Source organism: Pholis gunnellus (genome assembly GCF_910591455.1).
Source record: "Pholis gunnellus genome assembly, chromosome: 5".
Taxonomy (NCBI): domain Eukaryota; kingdom Metazoa; phylum Chordata; class Actinopteri; order Perciformes; family Pholidae; genus Pholis; species Pholis gunnellus.
Window position 1 is genome coordinate 1276230 of NC_136531.1, and position 24814 is coordinate 1301043.

General features: G+C 43.1%; 1 protein-coding gene across 1 annotated transcript in view; it reads right to left on the minus strand.

Moving 5' to 3' along the window:
* Nucleotides 1-4321: 4321 nt before the first annotated feature.
* Nucleotides 4322-24814, minus strand: part of cacng2b (calcium channel, voltage-dependent, gamma subunit 2b) — a gene marked incomplete at its 3' end in the record, with an annotated part of 50727 nt that continues 30234 nt past the window's right edge. Inside the window, exons 2-4 of the mRNA XM_079159156.1 lie at nucleotides 19381-19464; nucleotides 7670-7810; nucleotides 4322-4845 (exon numbers count right to left, since the gene is read on the minus strand). Of these exons, the coding sequence (XP_079015282.1) occupies nucleotides 4322-4845; nucleotides 7670-7810; nucleotides 19381-19464 (749 nt within the window). The remainder of the gene's footprint in view (nucleotides 4846-7669; nucleotides 7811-19380; nucleotides 19465-24814) is intronic.

The following is a 24814-nucleotide window of genomic DNA, read 5'->3' on the forward strand; positions in this document are numbered from 1 at the left end:
TCCTGGAGCGCAATACGTAAACGTGAGGATTCTAGAGTGAAGTCACAGCTTCATGTGTTAAAACTGCATTCTCTCTAGTGTCCACCAGGGGGCGACTCCTCTGGTTGTATAGAAGTCTATGAGAAAATGACTCTACTTCTCTCTTGATTTATTCCCTCAGTAAACATTGTAAACATGAGTTTATGGTCTCAATCTCTAGTTTCAAGTCTTCTTCAATACAGCATGATGTTCATTTAGTAAATGATGGTCCATTTAGAGTCAAACAGACCATAAAGCAGGGGATGCTTTAGGGGCGGGGCTACACAGTGATTGACAGGTCTCTACCAGAGACGTATATGGCGTCTCTACGTCACTCCTTCTCAGTCCACATGTGGTCACTTCCTGTTCACTGGTTGCAAAAAAACAACAACAGTAACGGCCAAATCGCCGAACTCAAGGCTTCAAAACATCAGTCCACAAATCAATAGGTGATGTCACGACGACTTTGTCCACTTCTTCGATACAGTCTGTGGGATTTCACTTAAAAGCAGACCTTTTTCACACGTAGGACTGCAGCTATCAAAGCTTTCACATGTTTTCTTCACCTACACTTCTTTGCAACGCAAGACGGGGATGTAAAGCCACTGATTTACAATCACTTTCATCAACGTGTGTGGGAACTGACTGATAGGTAGTGCTTGAAATGTGTTATTGCAGCACCAAGATGTGTGTTAAAAAGTTCCAGCAGGTACAGATATGAGCAGATATGATAATCGTGTAAACAGCAGCCCTGCATGTTTACTAAATCAGTGGTTTGAAACCATTTGATTCAAAATGTGTACACTTTATAGTTCAACATTTTGGGAAATAAGGACTTTCTGGCGGATAGATCCCTGATAGAGGGCCCTCATATCCGTCTGCAGCCACTTAGCTTAGCTTAGCTTAGCACAACGACTCCGTCCAAAAGGTAATAAAATCTGCAGCTCAACAGCACATTGAAAGCTCACTAATCAAACTATGTCCCCAACACATTTTTACTTTTGTCACTCTTTTGCTTATATGGATTATTATATGGATCATTTATGTCATATGCATTGAATGCGTTGTATTTAATATATTTAATTTAATCATTATGAGCTTTTTTATTTTGACGTTTTGGCAACATTTTGATTGTATTTTTACTTTCATGCCAATGAAGCCACATTGCATTGAGTTGTTAGTGTTGGTGGGTGTTCAATAACGAATCATTTAAATGTAAATATATTTAGGCATCATATAGCGGCTTCTAAAAATGTATCGTTGTACAAATTCATTACAATTCAGTGTTAAAGTCTATGATTATTGCGGCTAATCTATCATTCAGCTATATATAGCTGTTCATAATAGCAGCTTGAATATAGTGGACGGTCAATTCAGACTTTATGTTCACAGAGTTCACACACTAATAAAATCATGATGTACCTCCACACCAGAGGGGGGCGCCGTGGCGCTGCTGGATCCAGGCTCCTCCACTCCCTTTTTCCTTTCTCCTCACCTCCCTCCCTCCCTCGCTCGCCTCTCTTCAGTGATCACAGCAGTGCTGCAGAGAGACATGCCAGCCACTTTGATCACCGCACCAGGGGAGGAGGGAGAGAGAGAGAGAGAGAGAGAGAGAGAGAGAGAGAGCGAGAGAGAACGTATAGAGATCATGCAGCAGGACATCGAGGCTGATGTTGATTATGACATTTCTTCTGCAGCCGGCGAATGGAGAGCTAACGGGGAGATAGAGGGGGAGTCAGCACATGAAAAGTGAAAAAGTAGAGAAAGACAAAAGGACAGAGTGTACTCTACCCACAGTGTGTGTGTAACATCATTAATAATCCCCACCAACATGTTGCGGTACGCGCCTGTTTGCAGCCTGAGGAAGTCTCGGCTGTGCTGCAACGTAACTGCTGCATTTTTCTACCCGCCGAGATCGAGCTACTTTAATGTTCTCTGTGAGCAGATGTTGAGCAGCGTGAGATCGGGAAAGCCCAGTCACTGCGATTCGTTGACGACATTATTCCTCTGAAACGTGAGACGTGTTACAGTTCGACGTGTTACAGTTCGACGTGTCTTCGTACGACGGTTCGTATATATATGACGTAAAGTCATTCCACGTGTCAATTTCTGCTCGTTACATGAATCACGTGTTTTGGACTGTTGATACAACTTAACATATTTAGGTTCAGGAAACTAAACCACTTAGGTTCAGGCAACACAACTATTGGTTAGGTTTTGGAATAGATGGTGGTTTTAGTTAAAATAACTCCTGAAGTGCTGATTTGCAAGTTACGTGACAAAAACATAAACTTCTGGTTTCATGTGAAGAACTAAACCCAGCCACCTCCGGCCTTGTGAGAGCTTTATTTACACTTCCTGGTTCAAGACCTCCGTGAATAACATCTGGAATAATTTCGTGGGATATCTTTGAATTTAAGCGCAATTATTTATCGGCGGTAAAGCTACACATGCTGGACGAGACCAGCCCGTATACGGTTCCACTGAAATCCCCAAATGAATCTTGTTATAGTTATAGTATAAACATGAGAAATGTTTTCTCTTTCTTGCTAAAATGCCTAAAAGTCCTCGATGGTCCGCTGGTCCTCCTCTGGTCAAAGTGACTCTGTAAACCACACATGATACAACAAGCACTCTTTCTGTTCCCTACGGGGTGGTTCAATTTTTATTCGTCATCAGGACTTGATGCATCCAAGTTCAGAATCATTCAGTTTTGGCACCTTGAAAAGACATTACGCTGTTTGTTTTTTTTTCTGTTTTTTTTCTTTTTGTTGGAATTCTCATTTACAACAAACACAACGCGAAACCAAAGAACAAGAAAAATGAGACAAAGAAAGAGACTAAGGCTGTGTGAGAGTTCAAAGGAACCGAGAAAATGAATGAAAAGCCGAGATTAAAACAAAGCCTTGATACCTTCTCCAAAGTTTGTTCTTTTAGTTTAAAGCGTAATGAAGCCCCGCCCCCAAATTACCCACTCAAACAAAAGAAGAAAAAAGAGAAAAGAAAAACTAAAATAGACACAGTACTTGTAACATTAATTTCTACTTTGTCACCTCCAACTGCCCTTACATGGTATCATTGTTCAATTGTTCAAAACATAAGTTCCTTAAAAGCAGATCGGATGATTTTTGATTAGCATGCATGTAAATTCTTAATTTTTTGGAGTCACTATAGCTTCACCTTCGCCGGTAGCCATGTTCTCTTCACGCACTACTTTGTGTCTTTGGCAGGCAGCGGCGTCTCATTGTCCACGTGTTCTTCTTCAAGTTTGCTGAGAGATCCTCCATTTACCCAGAGTTCCCTCTTCATGGAGCAAAAAAAAAAAGAAACAAAAAAAAAAACAGTGAGGTCAACCTCTCGCCTCGGGTCGACCCTGAACGAGGATTCGCTGCCAGGGCTTCGGGCGGAAGGCCAAAAGATTTTTTTCCGTTGTAAAAGAATGTGATAACGCGTCGAATGCTAACCGATATCAGTTCATCAAGTAAGAGGAGCGACGGATCCTCCACGATCGTTCAGGCTCACTTGTCTCTGTTTTTCATCTCTTGTTGATATTTTTGCGCCAGGGAAGTCTAGTCATGATTTATTAACATATATATTCATATATTTATATATAATCAATACATATATTAACTTTTTTTTTCCTGTTTTGTTTTTTCTTTCTTTTTTTTTTTGCGGCCTGAATTGCTCCCTGCTAAAGTCCCTCACCACAACGGATCACAGTATTAATGCGAATAAAGAATGAAATCAAGAAGATACAGCAACTAAAGAGAGGAGTGGGGGGGTTTACGGGAGGTCAGTGTGTGTGTGTGTGTGTGTGTGTGTTGGGATGGCGGTGTGAGGGCGGGATCATAGGCGGGGCCGATGGGGGGACGACCACGCCCCCCTTTCATCAGACTGAGGAAGAGTAAAAAATATGAAGTTCACTTTTTATCGGGCAGTCTGGCTTGGCCCACCGCCGACCACCGCCGACCACCGCCGACCACCGGCCACACCCGGCTCCTCCTCCCCGTCCTCCCCCTCACATCTTTACAAACAGGTTCAAAACTCGTTAAACAATGGTAGATGGGAAAATCATGCACGTTTCTTTTTTTTTCTTTTAAACAGAAACTCAGCGATCATCTGAGGTGCTGTGTAGCGCTCAGAGCTTCCCTTCTTAGCCCTCACTCCATCTATCCATTTTAAGCCCTCGTCCTACCTCCGTCTCCTTGCGTCCGTCTTTCGCCGCCTCCCCCCTCCCCCTCCCCCACCCCCCCAAAAACATTCCCTCTGGTTCTTCTATGTGTCTGAGGTCCCTCTCTCAGTTTCATACAGGCGTGGTGCGTCGGTTGGCAGCGTTGCTGCTGTCTTTCAGGTCCTTCTGGATGCAGTTGTGGACCTGCAGGAAGTTGTGGTCCCTCTCCGTGGAGTTATAGGTGGCCGTCGGCGTGCCCGTTTGGCCCTTGGGCAGCGTGTACATGGACAGCTCGGTGGAGGGCAGCGCCCCGAAGGCCTTCAGGCCCACCGGCGACGCCTCGCGGGAGTGCGAGGGATCCGTGGAGCGGGACGAGGAGCGTGAGCGGCGTCGATAGCGGTAGCGGTAGCTGGGGATGCGCGTGATGGCCGCGCCTTGGAGGTAGTCGGCGGCCCGCGCCCCCACGCGCAGCTCCCGGTGGCGGTCGATGAACATGTGCACGGCCAGCACGCCCACCATTTCGGCCATGATGAAGGAGAGGGCGCCGAAGTAGAAGGACCAGCCGTAGGAGTAGCTGTTCTTCTTGGAGTCGCTCTTGGAAGGGTCCCCGGCGTTGGCCGATATGTACACAATGATTCCTATGATGTTGCTGAGGCCTGGGACAAGGAAAGGAGGGAAGGAGATGAGATCAAGACTAAAAACACAGCCAAAGTGTTACTCAAGTATGCCCACACAACTACACAACCAAAGTCTTGGTCAGCTGAAACTAAATACCGACACCAAAGACTCCTCAGTGTTGACTGCTAGAGTTGATCTTTACAGTTTACTTCTATTGAAAACAGGTGATGTTCCTGATCTCAAACCTATGTTTGACATTAAAGTATATAAACGTGTAATTGCGAATGGTATGACCACAATCATGGGTGGATTATGAGGCAATAGGCCCCCACACCTCTCCTACATAGGAGCAAGACACATTGTGGTAATGTTGTGTGTCTGTGGGTTTTATTTGTGTGATTGAAATAGCTTTTCCCCTTTTTGTAGTCGTTTTGTCTCTTTGTAGTTATTTACCATCTCTTTGTAGTTGCATTACGTCTCTTTGTAGTTGTTTTGTTTCTCTTTGTAGTCATTTTGAGTCTATTGTTGCTGTTTCTTTGTAGTCATTTTGAGTCTCTTCCTACGTGTCTCTTTGATCGACGTTTTGCAGGTGAAGGCACTTTTGGCCTTTGGGTCTGTGCCCAGTAGACTTACACAGTAATCCATCAATGACCTTATTGCATTTCTTGCTATCATTAACTTGACATTGTTGAGTAGAAATGTTCCTGACTTTACAAGTCAAGTTTCTAAAATTGTTGCTCCACCAAGTCAAGCCGCCCAAACAGCTTCCAGACTGAGAAGATGAAGACGAGCTGATGAATGAAATCCTCAAATAAACCAGCAACTTATTGCATCTGTGTCAACAGCAGGATTGTGATTTTAACTGTACTGTTGACGACCAGAAGTTTCTCTCTCTCTCACTCTGTTGTCCCCACAGCTCTCTCTCCCTCTTTGAGATTCAAAGTGGGGCAGATTCAGCCTTACGTTTATCTCTTGTATTATATTTCAAACCCCCGATCATCTGTCATTCTTGTCATACATCATCACTCTGTCTGTGTGCAGCCAGAAATAAACACACGGGACAGACAGACAAAAAGGACAAACTATGCAGATAAACAGTGACAACAATGCTGTGTAAAGAGACGGAGAAGCAGACGGAGGTGTGAGGACTGTTGAGGACTGCGAGGGCCTGATTGAGATGTATCCGAGCAGAAGAGTATCAGGGACACCTTATTTTTAGAGTGTAATCCCAGTGGCCTCCTCTTAGCCTAGCAACAGGGCTGGAGAGAGACAGACACAGACGGAGAAACAGAGAGAACTGCATCTCTCACTTCTGACTTGGAGGGGAACTAGTTATCTAGTGCAGCACAGTAGGCCGTGGCCTAGAACCAGAGTACGAACACACACACACATACATACACACAAAACGGCTCAGGCAAAATGGCAACCTGCGCTATCTTTGTCTCCTTAGCTTCGTCCTGAGGCGACTGCTGTGTGCTGCTACGGACGTCAAACGCGACGCAACACGTCGCCTTGCTGGTCAGCGAGCGCCGTCGTGATCGTGTGCATTCAGCCGTCTCTGATGTCCAGATATCTTTCTTTGGGGACGGATTCAGTTTAATTTGTTTGTCCTGAACTACAGCTTTTATTTCTTCCTGTATTCTGACCAGACTGCAACCTCCGATTCTGAAAAGTGAAGCCGTCTTAAAGTGTGTTAAACCTGCATTCTCTCTAGTGTCCACCAGGGGGCGACTCCTCTGGTTGTATAGAAGTCTATGAGAAAATGACTCTACTTCTCTCTTGATTTATTACCTCAGTAAACATTGTAAACATGAGTTTATGGTCTCAGTGATTGACAGGTCTCTACCAGAGACGTATACGGCGTCTCTACGTCGCTCCTCCTCAGTCCAGATATGGTCACTTCCTGTTCACACTGGTTGCAAGAATCCAAGATGGCGACGGCCAAATCGCCAAACTCAAGGCTTCAAAGCTACAGTCCACAAACCAATGGGTAATGTCACGATGCCCACTTCTTATATACAGTCTATGAATATGATGGTTGCTCACAATAATGAACCAACTTATAATTATCACAAGAATCTGAAGTTCCCTTGAGCTCATTTTTTGGTGGTAAGGCCTGGAACCTTTCTGTTCTGTTCCACTCTTTTAATGTTTTGTTAATGTGCTTTTGGACGTAGTTTTTGTCGTGTTCTTTAAGAACATATAAGAATTCACGTGAGACCAAACTGCTTCCAACTAAACTCTTTATTAGCCTGAACCAACAATGCCCTTCTGCCCCGATACCAGCCTCTTTCCCAGGTTCCCCTGCTTCTCCTACATTGCCCCTGGGTCCTAAGTCCCTACATATCTTCTTGAACCATCTATGTATGAACATACATTTATTGTAATACCACAGTTTTCAGTAAATATTCTAAACTGTACACTGCCTGCTCAGCACCGACGTAAATGCAGAGGAACATTTAGCGTCTGAAGAGACATATTTACCTCAGGAGCAGGTGGACACACAACAGCTAAAAGTGTAAATATTTGACTTAAGCTCAAACGGCGGCCTTAACTTCAGCCCTATCAATTATGTAAGGTGATGTATTTAATGTGATATCAAATTTAAATTTAAGGATAACATCTTTGTTTTGTCATCTGTGCAGTTCTGTATCCGTTTCCATCCATTTATTTAAAGTACATCAAATATACTTCGTCTTTTCTCCATAATCCTCTCTGCTCTTCCATCTACCTTTTCCCATATCCCCCCCCCCCCTCACACGTTCACCTTGACACCTCCTGCTCATTCTGCACAATCCTCTCCCACTCCCTCCTTCCCTCCCTCCTTCCCTCCTCCCTCCCTTCCTCTGCTTCCCTTCGTACCTGCGGAGACGAAGAGGATGCCGGAGCTGAGGATGATGTTGTGGCGTGACTTGTAGAACTCGCTGGCGGCGATGCACAGCCCCCCCATGAAGAGCAGGATCACACTCATGATGGGGAAGATGCTGGAGGCTCGGACAGCGCCTGGACACACACACACACACACACACAGATATTATTTTTGTTAAAAATGTTATTGATTACCAAATGATAGATGATATGCATATATCCTTATTAAACCACGTGACTTCTATTAAAGGCTGATAAACTACGTCACTTTGCTCGGACCAAAATAAAAACATCGTCAACATTCAACGCATCAGTGGTTTGCAGAAACGTACGATGCAACACTATTTTTCGGGAGAATGTGGTGTATTTCTGTAGTTTTGGCCATTGTTCATATTGTTTATAATAACAAATATACACAATCAGCTGCTCAGATTTATTACATGTAACCAGACTTATAGAGATGATGACCAAAGCTAAATAGTTGTCCTTGTTCTTATTGTCACCACTCAAGATATAATTATTGTTACACGTAGTGTGGATGACCAAGTGATGGATGATATGCATGACAGACCTTTAAGTTATTAGTAATATATTGCTCCCAGTCAATTGGAAAAAATGATGTTGTAAAGAATATATTCTGCGTGTTATTACACTGCACCATGACTTCTTCCCCCCAATATGTCCTTGTAAAAAAACGTCCCGTTCTCTTTCTTTTCTATCAAAGATCTCTCCTCCGTTGTGAAGTGTGTCCACCTCTCCATCTATCACTCCATCTCTCCGCCTGCCTCCTCCTTTCCCTCCCCTATCCGTCCGTCCGTCCGTCAGCCGTCTGTCTGCTCGCCCTCTGTGCGGCCGGCGTGCCGATTGGCCTCGGGTGTGGTCACGATGCCGCCGTGGTCACGGAGCTCGATCTGGTTTTCTGAGGCGAACCGACGTCACACTCCTGAACTTTTCGTGCCGATACACTTTTCCTGCATGATTCCGCTTCAACTGTTGAAGGTGTCAGATTCTTCCCTTTTTCCTGTCTTTAGTTCTCGTTCTTCACAATAAGTTGAAATTAATTATTGAAGCTAATATTTTTAAATATGTTTGTGAATGTGCAGAGGACCACTAAATGCTCTGCTGTTGTTGCCGTTAACTACTTTATTTTTAAGCGGAATCAGCAGCATTTTAAATGCAACATTAAGTGGTTGCTAATTAATGCTGTAGGTTGCAGAATGTAACCACAATCTAGGTTAAAGGATGATTCTATGTTGTTTTTTTGAACACATTGTGTCATTGTGTGTTTCTGCAAACCATCAAAATACGCTGAATGTTGATGTTTCTGAACATATGAGCCTCGTGTCTCATGGTTAACGTGGGTTTAGGCAACAAAACTACTAAGGTTTGAAAAAAAGATTGTGTTTGTGTTCAAATAATAACGTAACGCAACAACGTAGCATAACTAGCATAAATAAATAACAACCACCCTCAGCAGACTTTATTATGTACCGTCACGTAAAACAAGCGCAAAGTCAACATTGACTTTTGGTTTCACGCGGGACAACAACAGCGGTCTCCTGGGTGAAAGTCCTGTGTTTGTTTGACTCGTCCTCAGTAGACTTTCTCTCCCGTCACACCCAAAGTACACAAAAATAATAAAACAGAGTAAACTCTACTCTCTTGCTGTTGATGGAAGAAAGTGTGTGTGTGTATGTGATGGTACCATTCACTGAACCATATCAGATATTAAGGTGACCTCAGAGTTGGCACTGCACCAAGCTTCCTCTCCTCCTCCTCCTCTTCCTCCTCCATCGTATTTGTTTTAACCCCATCTCCTCTTCTTCATTGACATGTGCTGTCAGGGCAAATTGACTTCAAGGTGGAAAAGCCCCTCACACCAACATGCAGTACGCACACACTGACACACACACATCTTTTTCACCGGAGTAAGCAGGAAATACCTCGTCTCTCTCTCTCTCTCTCTCTCTCTCTCTCTCTCTCTCTCTCTCTCTCTCTCTCTCTCTCTCTCTCTCTCTCTCTCTCTCTCTCTCACACACACAACACACCTGTATTACACTTTCTTCTTGAGTATCTTGTTGACTGGAAAATTACTATGTTTGAGCAATACAGCCTTATTATGACACAACACTTCCTAAAACTAATGAAATAAAGCTCAGAGTGAGTTTTAATTAGGCGGCAACCTCAGTTCTGAAGAGTGAAGCCAAAGCTTCACGTGTTAAAGCTGCATTCTCTCTAGTGTCCACCAGGGGGCGACTCCTCTGGTTGTATAGAAGTCTATGAGAAAATGACTCTACTTCTCTCTTGATTTCATTTTTTTTTCAAAAAGATGCATGAAAATGAAGTAGAAAGCAAAACAGTGACAGTTAAGACTTTAATGAAGAGCGATTTTAGAAACTAAAATTGACTAAATACAAAAAGATAGAGGGTTAAAAGTGTAAAGAAGAGAAGAAAGCAGAAGAAGACAAGAAGGTAGAAGACTGCAGGCCTCCACTTCTCTGTGAAGCTGCTTTGCCTCGAGCAATCTCTCTCTCTCTCTCTCTCTCTCTCTCTCTCTCTCTCTCTCTCTCTCTCTCTCTCTCCCATTTCTCTGCACTTGTGCTTTTTTTAAGCAGACCGGCAGAGAGTTTAAAAGGAAGAATTTTTAAACCCAATGCGCCGGCCTCCAGGCGCACCCCCGCCACCGAGCGCATCGCAGCTCAGAGACAAAGAGACGGAGAGCGGGGCGAGTTGAAAGTGAGCGAGCGTCGGGAGTCGCGGCGTGCGGAGACGTCTGCGAATGTGTTTTTTTTTCCTCCCCGTCTTTGTCGTGGATGCTCGGGGCCGCTGCGGGGATTGAACCTCTGACTTCATGGTTGTGGGATTTTCTCTTGTTAGCTTCAGGCTTCACATTCTAGCGTAGTGAAACATGCTCCTGCTGTTTCTTGGCTATTTGTGTTCGTCTTTGCTGGCTGTTATTTAGCCTTCAGTGTAAACCGAGCAAAACTATAGTCCTTTATCTAAAAGTCCTGATTGGCTCATTGCGCAAGGACGTATAATATGTTTTTAGGTGTTATTGTAAAAGATATGGATAATATTTAAAAATAGGTGCATTTTGGGCTACGGCCACTAGGGGGGTTCAGTGAGCGCATCCTGGCCACCGTACCTCAACGTTTTGTGTTACGAGCGCCAATAGATGCACGTGATGATCGCTGCCTGATGAACTTTACAGTTCATTTTATTACAATTATTTTGAGAAGGGTGAAGATTTATGAACTGGTGGGATGTCTCTGCCACTGTATGTGCCAAATCCATTAACAGTGTGTGTGTGTGTGTGTGTGTGTGTGTGTGTGTGTGTGTGTGTGTTTCTCAATCAATGAGAGTGGTCGCTGATAAACCACTGCAGTAAATTACCCACCTTTACCCCAAAACTATTATTACCATATCCCCGGTCAGCACAATCACACCCATGTAGTTTCAATAGCGCAGCGGAAGACGTGGAAGACGGTTGAGAAATGTTGAAAGCAATAAGCGATTTGAAATATTGTTGTAATGTTTCCCCCCGTCGAACTATGCAGAGGTTGGAGGATTATTGTTTTACTGACGCTACTTTAAAGAGAGTTTATATCATTGAAACATACTGAAACAGGAGTCTTGATGATGATGAAGATGAGTGATTTTCCAACAATATTGGACTCACAGTTAATCATAAATATCACTCGTCATCGGTTGTGTGACGTCATTACACAAATGCGTAAACACACAGGTGGTAAGAAGCTAATGAGCTTCTGTTTACTTCTGTGTTTAATTTTCTGTGCAAAATTGACAAAAGTTAATAAGCAACACTGTGTGTGGCGTCCTGTCATCCTTGTAGCATGTGAGTCAATATGTACTGTGCACTACGGCTCCGATATGGTAATGAGGCAGAAGGCAGAGCACGCACACACACACACACACACACACACACACACACACACACACACACACACACCAAAATGATCTCTTTCCTTTCCTCCGTCTCTCAAACCTTTTTTTAATTCTCTCTGTTACACTTTCAACTCCCCTCTTCATTTCTCCCTCTGCTCGGTTGGTTCTGCTGCAGTGGTGTGTGTTTGTCTGGTTGTGTGTGTGTGTGTATGTGCGTGTGTGTATATGTGTGTCTCTGGCTGACTTATGGTTTCATTAGCTGCGGCAGAGGAGAGCCTTGTAATTGTGGCTGAATTATAGAAGCGGGGGTGGACACCACCATGGGAGCTCCCTGGGTTCACACACACACACACACACACACACACACACACACACACACACACACACACACACACACACACAAAATACAGTACAGTGCAGCAACCCCCCCATTTCTTTGTTACACACACACACACTCACACACACACACACACACACACACACACACACACACACACACACACACACACACACCAGCTCAACAAGCTACAAAGTGAACACACTCATCGATCAGCCTCCCACCCACTCACTTGCTCACTCTCCAAAGTGGGGTGTTTCCCATACACACTGTATACTTCCCACGCAGGAACAATCTGCTCGCTCTCACACACACACACACACAATCACACACACACACACACACACACACACTCATCTAACTTCTAACTCACACACACACATACACACACATTTTGCCCACGTGGGAGAGCCCAGCAGCAAAGAACATGTGGTAGTGGGAACCTGGCAAAACAGCTACAGGGGAATAACCAACTGTGTGTGTGTGTGTGTGTGTGTGTGTGTGTGTGTGTGTGTGTGTGTGTGTCCATGTAAAGCTGACATACGTGTTCACCACAATAATTTTCTTTTGTTGAAAATTACCATATCTTATTGAGAGGGAAGAAGAAAAAATTTGAGCATGAACACACACACACAATTCTGAGCAGATGTGTGTGTGTTCGAATGAATGCTGGACACACATACACACACATACACACACATACACACACAGACGCACACACACACACACACACACACACACACACAGGAGGGTGCTTGCTCAGCCTGCCAGTCATAATCATGTCGTGTTACTCGTGTAAATCGTGATATGCCTCCACGTCACAACTCGGCTCCCAAAAATAGCTGCGGTGGCATCAGCCAGTCGGGTGACGTCGTCAGCGGGTGACGTCACGCCTCTCCTCACATCTCGATCCAGAGTATTAGCACAATATACGAGGATCCAGCGGTCTAATTATAGCAACGGCTTTATATTATAGCAAAAGGCTGCACACTGCTTTCATTTCAGAGCAAATCAGGACCGTGTGTGTGTGCTGTCTTGTTTTTCTATCTTTGTGAGGACCGCAATTTTAACCTTATGAGTGAGGACGTTAGTGCAGATCCTCCGTTTTTTTGTGGTTTAAGGGTGTAATGTGTAAGATCTGACTACACACTACAAACATATAGGGGGCATTATTTCCTCTCTACTACTGTGTCCATGTAATCTAAATGTATGTTCTTCAGTTATTCTGTTAAAAAGCAGGGCAAGAAAACGCAAAATTTAACAAAACTGCTGAAACACTAAGAGCTGGTCAAAATAACACTGCTATCTTAAAATCTTCTCGTGTGGCATCGGCAAATAATATACAAGCATCTGTGTGTTTATTGTGACACTAACTGGGGCTGTATGGTCCATTTATGTTATGATAGTTTGTTTATTAAATAAAAGCCAAAAGTTGCTACAGCTAACCGCTAACTGAAGGTCAGTCTCCTTCAATTAGCGGAAGTGTTCTCCGGTTTTAGTCATAAAGAAAAATGTATTCTCTCACCATATTGTGTGACATCGTTGGCGTCTAACAAACATGTTGCATTGTGTTCCTTCTTTGTGAAACATTTACAAGTCAATGTTGAAATCCAAGTTTACATTTTCCTGCCACCAACTGTCAATCATTGGAATAGCGAGAGAGAGAGGGGGGGGGGGGGGGGGGTCAGTTTGTAGCTTCATGTCACCTGCTTCCTTTGAAAATTACTTGTAGGCTGTTGCTCTGCCAACATAAAGGCCAATGTCACAGAACAAGTTGCAGAAATTGTCCAACTAGGCAAGAGAAGGCACAATATATATTTTTGTTAAGACTATGATTGCATACTCAATGGTGTTTCGGTTGTCTTTAACTAACTAAGGAATAACTTAACACTGGACAACCTTTTGCAACATCGATGACTGGGTTCTGTCCAAAGAAACATGCAGCATAGCAGTGGTTTCTGGGCGTTTGCTATTGGTGTGGATTCACCTTTTTAACAGCTTCAGAATCAAACTGACGTAATGTGAAAACGTGCAGCAGCTTTTTGATTTTAGTGGGAAAAATCCACTTCCTCCAATGACGCAATCCCATTTCTGGAAGACATAGACAGGTATGTCACATTTCATTAACACTCTGCCGCCATTAAGCACCACTTATACCAACTAAAACAGAGGATGAATGTTGTCTCTCCTTCTTTTGGATTCTTTACACTCTCTCTCTGTCTCTTTCCCCAAGGGTCTTTTCGATCTCTCTCCCTCAGTCTCTCACTCTCTAAAGCCGTCTCACCCCGCCACCCCCGCCCTCCTCTCTCTGGGTGAATTTGTACATGTGGTTATGTAAGGGCGAGCAGTCAGCCTTCCTCCTGCAGCAGTACTATCAGCCGCAGCCACAGATAGATAGAGAGAGAGAGGGAGAGAGACACAGAGAGAGAGAGAGAGAGAGAGAGAGAGAGAGAGAGAACAGAGCCACCACCCCAATCCTTCACTACAGCATAATATAGAGGACAGTGCTTACAGTTTACCATGCTGGTGTAGAATCGTCTTAGTGATTCATGTATAAATAATGACTATCCCAGTGAATCCAAGCATGCTCTCAGCTCTGATCACATGCTAGAATTAAAAGTAAAAATCAAAGCTGGACTAAACATTTTATTTGTTCTTCAGTTACTTGGGATTTGATTCACAGATATTCAATTTGTTAACATTTTTTATTTTCTGTCTATCATCCAGCTGGCTGCAGAAAGTGTTGGAGCAAATTGGACTTCATTAAAGTTATTTTTTAATTTAGTTTTATGAATTTACATTTGTTCTTAGTGCATTATTATTATATTGCAAACCATAAGCTCTAAAAGAGAAGTGGCCATAACGTCACCCATTGGTTTGTGGACTAAAGTTTTAAGCCACGAGTTCGGCATTTTGTTTTTTGGCCATCGTCATCTTGTTTTTTTGCAATCAGAAATGACACGAGAGTACAACCGGATGCTGAATAAGACATTTTTAGGCAACCAAGATGTTATAACTTACTGTCAATAAGTGCAAACACACTGTGAAAGGGTTAAGGTTGTGAGACGAAAACAAGGACTCCCAGACCGGACAACACCATGGTAGAGACCTGTCAATCACTGTGTAGTCCCGCCCTAAAGCATCCCCTGCTTTATGGTATGTTTGACTCTAAATGGACCATCATTTACTCAATGAACATCATGCTGTATTGAAGAAGACTTGAAACTAGAGATTGAGACCATAAACTCATGTTTACAATGTTTACTGAGGTAATAAATCAAGAGAGAAGTAGAGTCATTTTCTCATAGACTTCTATACAACCAGAGGAGTCGCCCCCTGGTGGACACTAGAGAGAATGCAGCTTTAAGACACTTCAGCTCCAGAGCTGGAGGTTGCCGCCTAATCACAACTGTTTTTGACTGTGGCTGCTTGTTGACTGGTTGTGCATCATCCATGCTGCTGCCTGTGTTCTTGCTTTTACTCTATTAGACTCTTTCTGAGAAAACCACATTTTCTCTAATTTTCTTGGGTCCCCTTCAGATTACGTCTCTCATTTAAAAAGATTGATTTATGCTTGTTTCTTGTATGTTTTCTACGGCTCCATTTTGGATCGGGTAGATAGTTGGTAGTAGTATTAGAAAGACTAATATTTATTTGGGAATAATCTAGTACAATCTGTCTTCTATTGTCCGTGGAGCATTTGGAAGTAAGAAGTTGTATCTTACCAGACTTTGAACAAAAATATGCATAAGAAAGAAATGACAAAGTACATGAGCGTTAGATCGCAATAAAAACTGTCAGTGACAATACTTAACTAACACATTTTAAACACCTAATTAAAATGCATTTTCTAGATTAGGTATGAGGGTTTATGTCTAACCTGTCCAAACTCCTGTCTGCAGAAACACTATTTTAGGCTTTCTGTCCTGTATGATGCAGTGTGGATTTCCCTGTAATAACTCTGCTGTTTGAGGACACCTATCATTGCATTGAGGATATCAGGAGCCCACGTGTCAACAAACACTACAGTGCTATAGTTCCCTGAGCTTCCTTGGCAATCTGTTTCATATCAGTATCTCAGGCGTCTGACAGTAAAAACAATATGATCGAAATTTCAGGCAGCAGAAGCCTGAGAATTGACGAATCAACACTTGCAGGGAGTTCTGGAGGAGAAGTGGTCTTCCCTCTCTCAGCCAATGTGCAACGAGGCACCCAACCAAGTTGTTGTAGTTGTGTTGGGAGGCTTCCAGGAGGGGAATGTGTATGAGTGAGTGATAGAGAAAACCCTGCCTCGATAAACAACTGTTGCATCGCTTCCATCTGTCAGAGTGTGTCATCATCCACATTTTACATTGTCATTTTCGTAATTTAGCTGACACTGTTATTGACTTACAGCAAATGAGCTTTGATTGCCATATCACTGAAGATTGCAGGGAAACAACAAGCAAAGAGTGCAAGGGTCAGTGTGTTAGTGCATTTACAATAGTGATTATGTAACCGTGCAATCCATAGAAGTGGTTGCTCAGGGAAGAAACAGAATAAGACAACACATTCTCACACCCAACTCGTCAGATACCGCTGCTTGCTCAGTAGCCCCGAGCTTCAAACATCGACGCACTAGGTTCCTCTCTCGAGTCAGTTTGGACTGACTGTGGTACTAGGTTAGGTTTAGGCAACAAAAGTACTTCATTATAACTTGATGGTTTGTTTCACAGAACCATCTAAAAGCCCTCACTGGGGACAGTTTTGCAAAAGGGCAGGAACTTTCAAAAAATGCTTGGCAAGTGATTGGATGAAGCATATATCAATCACACTCTTGACGAAGCCAGCAGGGAGAGAAGCGGAAACTTCTTTTCCATGGAGAAAAAGCCTTCATTGCCGTTCTTTGAAGAAATACTCTATTGTTGTTTAGACACAAACACATTACTTGAAGCCTGACAGGATGAATTTTCGGCTTGCGTGATCTTGCGTGATCACGGGAATCCAACTGCAGTGCAAAGTAAACTTGGTTGGGCTGAAGAAAAAGATTACATTTGTAAATAAGTACATGTGGCGATGAATTCAGTACATATGTTACGAAACAAAACTACTGTAAAATAAGTCTATGTTGACTTTGTCTCCGGGGTGAAAGTCCTGTGTTAGTTTGACCCGTCAAAATTGCCATCACACCCACAATACATGGACTCTCTCGCGCTTTAAACTATGTCTGCTGCTCTGAGCGTCTTCTAATGACGCTGAAGGGTTTTCATTGGAGTTGAAAATTGAAAGCGCGGTGCGGACAATTTGTGCAAATGTTCACAGTCACATACAATTAGAGACCTGACACAGCAATGTGGAACGAGACAGAAATAAATAATGCATGTAGCGATCCACGGACCATGCCTCTGCATCAAGGGTCTCACCTACTCTCTGACCCCTTCTTCTTACTTTTTTTTGGGGACATTTTCAGACCAAATTGCACTGCATTACAAAAAAGCAAGTTTTAAGGTTTCTTTTCCTCCCTAACTGTCAAAGAACAACACGAATCTGTGCAGGTTGGTTTAAACAATATCCATGTTTGGTTTGTCTGTCTTTTGTACCATATTTCTCAGCTAGTTCATCAGGTTTAGTCCCAAACTTGAGTGTACCGATACCTCATAGAGCAGCTACATCTATACACACACACACACACACACACACACACACAAGCACAGATATTTCAAATGGTTGCCATGACGACGCACCGCGGGAGCGGAAGGAAATATGCAGGATCAGTGGTTCATCTGGACAAAATACAGCAATTCAAAATGAATAGCAGCTTCTATCTTCCACCGCCTGGCTGCTGCTGTTCCAGTGGCCTCGGGGGAGTAACGGATACCAGAGCACCAACTGATCGATGTCTCTTCTCTGCCGGGGGTTATTTATCTGAATGGGTACATTGTTTGGCATCAGTTGAGGAGGTCCTACAGGACCATAACAAATCCTCACACCTCACATAGAAACCCAACACGCTGCACCTCCACTATTGTGAATTGTTGAAGGGATAGTTGCTGCATTAATTTTCAACTGATCGAGAGTTTTTTCTTTTCCGAAAGAAGTTGGTGTGTTTTGGAAAGAGACCGCCAGCTTTGGTTCCCTCTCCGTCCGGTTCCCCGTCAGCCCCATCGCTCCACCCCATGGCCTCCATCCACCAGCTGTCGGACGGGAGCGCGGAGCCTCGGTGGAGACGGACAGACAGATGGACGGGAAAGCAAGAGGGAGGAGGAAAGGGATAGATGGGAGGAAGGAGGAGAGGGAGTGAGGTGTGACCCATATAGCGGAGCCTGGAGTATTTATAGAAGAAAGTGTCCTAATTGGCAAGCCGCTGGGAGAGCAACAGCACTGCACTGGTACCCTACTCCTTGTCCTTCACCTCCTCAACCTTCCCTTCTCCTTGGCCTTCGCCCGTCTCCTGCCACCTCGTCCTCCTGCCGCCTCGTCCTCCTGTCCTCTTCCACCTCCTGGAATTTGTCTTCATCACTCTTTTCTGCTCTTCCACATCAGTGACCTAATCTGCCCCCCCCCCCCCCTCCTCTGAGTCTCCGCACCTTTGCTCTGGCTCTCTTCAGTTGCTCATCTTCATCCTCTTGCTACTCTTCGTCTTTGTCATCTCTACTCCACCTCTAACTTCTCATCCCACTGCTACTTTTTCCTCCATCAGCTGGCTTCCCCGTGCCCCATCTCCTCTCTCTTTCCCTCTCACATCAAGCTGAAACTGTTTTCTGGTGACATTTTCTTGTATCTCAGTGATTGCTTAAACTTCAACCTCATTTTAACTCCAGTGATTCCACAGATTCTATATATTGTCCACTTGAAAGTATTGTTATAATTTCATATTAAATTGTGTTTAAATTGTAGAATGAGTGGTGATATGGCAGTGCTATTTCAGCCGTGTCTCCTAGAAGTTAAATTCCCGTACAACCAAACTAAGTTTTGAGGGAAGCATATTTTCTGTTCTAATCGTACTCTGCAGAACTCCGTGTAAAGAGGTTTGTGTGGATGGATGTTACAAACAAACAGGACTTTCACCCAGAAGACTGGTCTTCATGGGAAATCAAAAAGTTGAGGTTTTAATTTACGTCTGCGTCCTCAACAATCAAGCATACTGATGTTTTTACTAAACATAATCAAGTTTTGTTTTGTGACAATCCACAACATACACCAAACGTTTCAAACTGTGAACTGCAATTTCCTTCGAAACGTAATTGAGAAAGCAGCTTAGCAACATGGGAACATCGTTTTGTAGGCTGTGCTGGAGACTTCTTCCACAAAATGAGCTTAAAAACACCGTACAAGTTCCATGAAAAGAGGAATATCAATAAAACGGTGGTAGGTAAGTTAACCAATCCCAAAATGAATGATCATAAGGGGCTTAACCCTAAAACTAAAAGTTTTAAAGGATGAAAACAATAATAAACTCTGGAATATGGATGGAAGGACTTACGTAGGAAGTACTCGGAAGCATCTGCCACATAGTCCGCATCCTCAGGGAAGTGATCTATCTGCTTACACATGCCTTTATAAGAACCTGTGTGAGAGGAGGAAAGAAAAGAGAAGGGAGGCCTCGTTATGAATGCAGTCAAAGCTCTTCAGTAATGGATACGACAGGAGAAATCAAAACAGTTTATAATGTATATATAAATGTGTTTTTGTGCTTCTCAGCAAACGCCTTCTGTTTAAATGTCCGTTCAACACATCCTTTCCATTGCAGTAAAAATAAGGAAGATGGAGGAGGACAGGAGAAAGCTCTCAGAGAAAAAGTACGGGAAGAAGAGATGAAGAAAAGGGGGCGGGGACTAAAGAAAGAAAGGTGCGACGGGATCTCATAGGGAGGCGTAAAAATAGCACGCCAAATTTAAGCACGTTCCACGTGTCCTGAAACGCACTTAAAGCATAAGGTGTGTCATTAAAAACACAACGCCGTTGATCTGAAACAGTCGCTGTTATGTTGAGGCAACAAATCGCCTCGTTCACAGAAAACATCATGGTCCAGGAGGCCCGCTATCAAATGAGAAGTCAACGTGGATTTATTTGTCACATAAAGACTTTAGTAACGACACTTTGGTAGTTATTTTAACGACCTTTTCCCTAAAAGTAGTTCTGTTGTCTGAACCTAACTGAGTCGTTTCCTGTGAAGTATTTAGAAAAGAAGTAACAAGAGGAAAAATGACATGTGTTGCTGACTGTCATTTTTCGTAAGATATCAAACGAGGATACGTTGGTTTGTTTGACTCCGTTTGCTCTTCCTCACTTGCTCTGAGCTCAATAGCATATTCACATAGCATTCATTATCACATTTATATAGCAGTCAGTACGGACTGGATGGCGTGAAATGACGCCAAAAGCAAGAACGGCGCTGTGATATCGCGCAAAAATACACGTGTGTGTAATTCACACAGCGTTAGGAGACGCCAGGCTGCAAAGGCAAGAAAGCGATAGAGGAAGGAAAGAGGAGGAGAAGGTCAGAGGAAACGTCTGAGACAAAAGAAAAGGACGAGACGAGAGATTTGTCAACAGCTTTGAAGGAAACCCATCAGAGGACAGAAAGCGACAGACAGAAGAGGACGAAGACGACGGGGGGACGTTTAATCTAAACGCCTCGACAGAGCAGGTGGGAGGGTGAGGAGGAGAGAGTGGAGCAAAATGCAAATGAAAGAGAGGAAGAAAGGAGAGCTGATGGTGCTGCTCATTAAGAAGAATTGTGTGTGTGTGTGTGTGTGTGTGTGTGTGTTTAGCTTGGTTCAGCTCCAGTGGTAATTGTATGCCCTCCCAAACCAATGCAATTAAATAGGCCCTTGTTAATTGGCGATTGAAGGACGAAAGACTAGCGCCCGGCTTTAAATGGGCATCGGTTACACACACACACACACACACACACACACACACACACACAATATGCCTCACACACACACACACACACACTGCAGCATCAACCCTATTGTCAGCAGTCTTTCTCACTCATCACTGTGAGCGAGCACTTGAGGCTAAAGTTTTCCAATATTTTTTGTATTTCCATCATGACCACAAAGAAAAAGAACGATGTCATACTGAAGCTCAACTCCGTACAACAAGCCTGTTTAATATTTACATATCTTTAATACACCACAGCAAACACTCAGGCGAACAAAGCGCTTTTCATCAGCTAGACTTTGATAGATGCATTAAAGATACTTCGCCCGGGAAGCGGGCTCGGAAACCTTTCAGCGATGCTTTCATCTTTTCAGAATTTCGGTGTGAGCTCTGTGTCGAAAATTCTGTTACAGTTCCTGAGAGGACCTTGTTGAGCAACATCACGGCGTGTTTCAGGAGGAAATAGCCTCACGTTCAGGTGGCCTCTTGTGTCCGTAAGTATTTGTTGTGCAAATGTGAGCGATGCTACAAAGGGAGAGAGACTTGAATCACGCCGTGCGTTCTCAAGAAGCTCTCGGTCAAGTGTAGAAATAAAGCAGAGGTCTCTCAGGTGATGCAGTTCGCCCTCCGGCGGACATGAAGCCTTTCAAAAGACTGACTCATCAGTATTAAAACATTACATCATTGTTCAGTTTGGAGATAATGCCGTTTATAAATAACAGGATCTTCAGTTGTTCCTCTCGGGTCCTGTATGACACTAACTGCAGTTAAAGGAGCACTTCACAGACGGAGAATTAGGAATAAAAAAAGAGGAATTTAACACCAAAACTATATGAAAACATGCGATTACAAACTCTCACACAACTCGTGCAGTTTAATCCTAAGTCTCATTATCCAGTTGTTTGCTTACTACTTCACATCTTCACTATTTAAAACACTCCCACTTACACAGTCGTGCTACTCATCCGGACGAGTCCGATGTTTTTTAACGGTGAGGTTTCAGTGAAGATGCATGCGCTTATGAGTTTGTAAACAGATCAAATAGTTTTACTGCAATTCATCGAGACTTTTCTGTTTTTTTTTTAATTATTTGATCATCGTGGAGGCATGAGAGAAAAACAAAGTTTTCTCCAAGAATTCAAAGTAACAACGCACCACTGCTACAGATGATCATTTTGTGGTTGAAGTATTCTTCTAATATCACGGCAATGACGTGTCTGAGACTCATTAACCAGACGCACAGAATGTGGAGGCACTGGAAGGTGCACAAGAGCGAACTTTAGCCCAAAATAACGTCCCATTGAAAGAGTGTGGAGGCTCGTTTTGTTAAAGCTCTATAAGTGTCAGTGATAAGAAAAGAGGAGGAGGAGGAGGAGAGCAAACTTATTTTTGGTTTTGGGGACCCTCAGTGATGGTTGAGCTGATTAGAGTTTAGTTTCAGACTTCACTTTTTGCTGACAGTTCGGAGATGAAATTTATAATCGTTGCCGTTCGATTAAGTTGTTGCCTGATGTCCCCACAAGGTTCATTTAAAAAAAATGTTACAATTGAAACTGGGCCAATGACGGCACAAATGTGAGCAGGAGAAATAATGAAAGACAGAAGGGGCCAAAAAACATCTCCCAAACACACTCATTGGGGTTGTGCAGTGTTTATAATCCAGTTCATCCTGGTTTCTAGTGCAAGGCCACAGTCCAAGTGACGTTTACCAGGATTTAACAAAATACGCATCAAACGTTTTCTGCACAGTTTACAACACTTGTTGCTGCAGTCTCAGCAACTTCCATATCTTCCTCAAGTCTCCAGAAAAATGTTTTGGATTTGAAGGTTTTTTTTTTGCAAATCACATAAACGCTGCATTAAATACGTTTCACGCACAATGCTCCACAGTTAGTGAAACTCTTGGTCAGGTGGAGTCAACAAAACTACTATTGCTACTACCAAACAGATCATGGATCGTGTTCAAATAATAACGCAACGTAAATATCTTTCTTACATAACAAGCTTAAAGTCAACATTAACTTTTGGTCTCACAAGTGACATGAACTGCGGTCTCCTGAATGAAAGTGTGTGTGTGTGTGTGTGTGTGTTTGAACTGTGTTTAAGCGTAGAAACGAGCACTGGCTCATCCAGTTTGGAGTTACCGTTCCCTGCATGAATCTGTTCATATGACTTCTCTTAGTTTTTCAACCACCTAACACACAGTGACATAAAACATTCAAAATGGTGTCCGTTGTGGTTGCTAGGAGATGTGCACAGTAGAAGGTACAGTAGACCTGGAAACTGTTTGTACACATCACTGCCTCAACTCGTAGTAATATTTCTTCCCAGAATCAGCGTTTGGTCCTCAGTCTTTATTTACTGGCGTCTCCACATAAAGATCCCACTTCATTTTCAAACACATCAATTCACAAACTCACTGCCGGGCAGCATCTCCATCATCTCCCTCTTTCTCCCTCCAACACATGCCCTCCCACGCTACAGAACAAGCACATGTAATCTGGAATTGCATTTTCTCTCTCTCTCTCTCTCTCTCTCTCCTCTATCTGTCTCTCACATGCATACATGTGCGTGAACCCCCGAGGACCAGATTCCCATTTGAACTGAGCTGGCAGCTCAGCGCTCCTCTCCTCTCTCTCTCTCTCTCTCTCTCTCTCTCTCTCTCTCTCTCTCTCTTTATTCTTTTTTTCGCAATATAAATTAAGAGCACGCTTTATTGTCTCGACAGGAGTGAAACCTGTGCAGCGTTACGTCATCATCTGAGATGCACTGACGATGCCGACGTTAACAGATGGCCAGAAATCATTCAATGGAAGGTTTCTGCATGATGAGTATTTTACATTGTACTTGTAGTTTTCCGGGCGTTGTTCTGATATGTCACATGTCTACGGAAGAACAAATAGTCTTACTACAATCAGCTGCTCATATGTGTGTTGTGATTTTGTGAGGTATGAGGTCTGAAAATTAGTCTCAACTAGCAACTAGTCTTTATGCTATGATTCAGATTTCACGTTTTCAGTTTGCCGTCCAGACTGACATGCTTCTGGAAAAACGTCTTTTTTCTTTGAGCGTACGATAAATATATGCACTGTCGTCATTATAAAAAAAAAGAGGCTGGTCCCCACATTGTGACTGTGTAATCAAGTGTATGTCCCCACAAGATGGATGAAACATTCCAACACACACACACAGGTGCTGTCAATTACTCCAGCTGATGAGACTTCTGCTCAGGTTGACATTGAGTGGAGTGAGAATAGGGATTATAGGTCACTAAACTTCTTAAGAATCATAAAGGGATACGTTATGCTCCCCTAACTGGTACATTAACATTGACAGAGGTGAAGGAGATGACAATCAAGCACCATCTGTGCAAAAGGTCTAACACCGGTGATACCACACAAATCCAACCGTCATCACCAACTTGCTGTTTAAATTACCAATGTTTTTTTTTTACATTTTGAAATAATTTGACAACAAACTACAATTTCTTTTGGAACCAAACGTTTTTCAAGTCAAACTTTCCTCGTCCGCCATTAATTTCCCACAATTTCACCATAACCAAAATCTGATCCTTGTAGAAAAAAAAAAGCCAATCAAAGCTGAACCATCCAGACTGTGGTAAAATACACACTTACACTTAAAAATTAAAATACACACTTACACTTAACCCTAAAGAAGCAGATACATTTAAAGGTTAAACTCTGGTGGTGCTGATCACATTTTTAAACAACTGTACAAGCCTGGAGGAATAAAAGGGAAATAAAATGAAGTCATACTTTCTTATTATATATAGTATATAGTATTTTATTGACAACTATTTCCAATCCAGTTATTGGCAGTTGTTTCATTGTTGTTTTGGGGTTAAATACAGAACGAGGCAGATATGAGCAACACAGTTGTACTCGACAGCGTCTCTGTATTGTGGTTCTGGTGATAATCTACACTGACAATCTTTTGCGCATACAGAAACAAAACCTGTGTGTCTGTAACTGTATCAAATCTCCATCAGAAAAGAAACTCTTCTACTT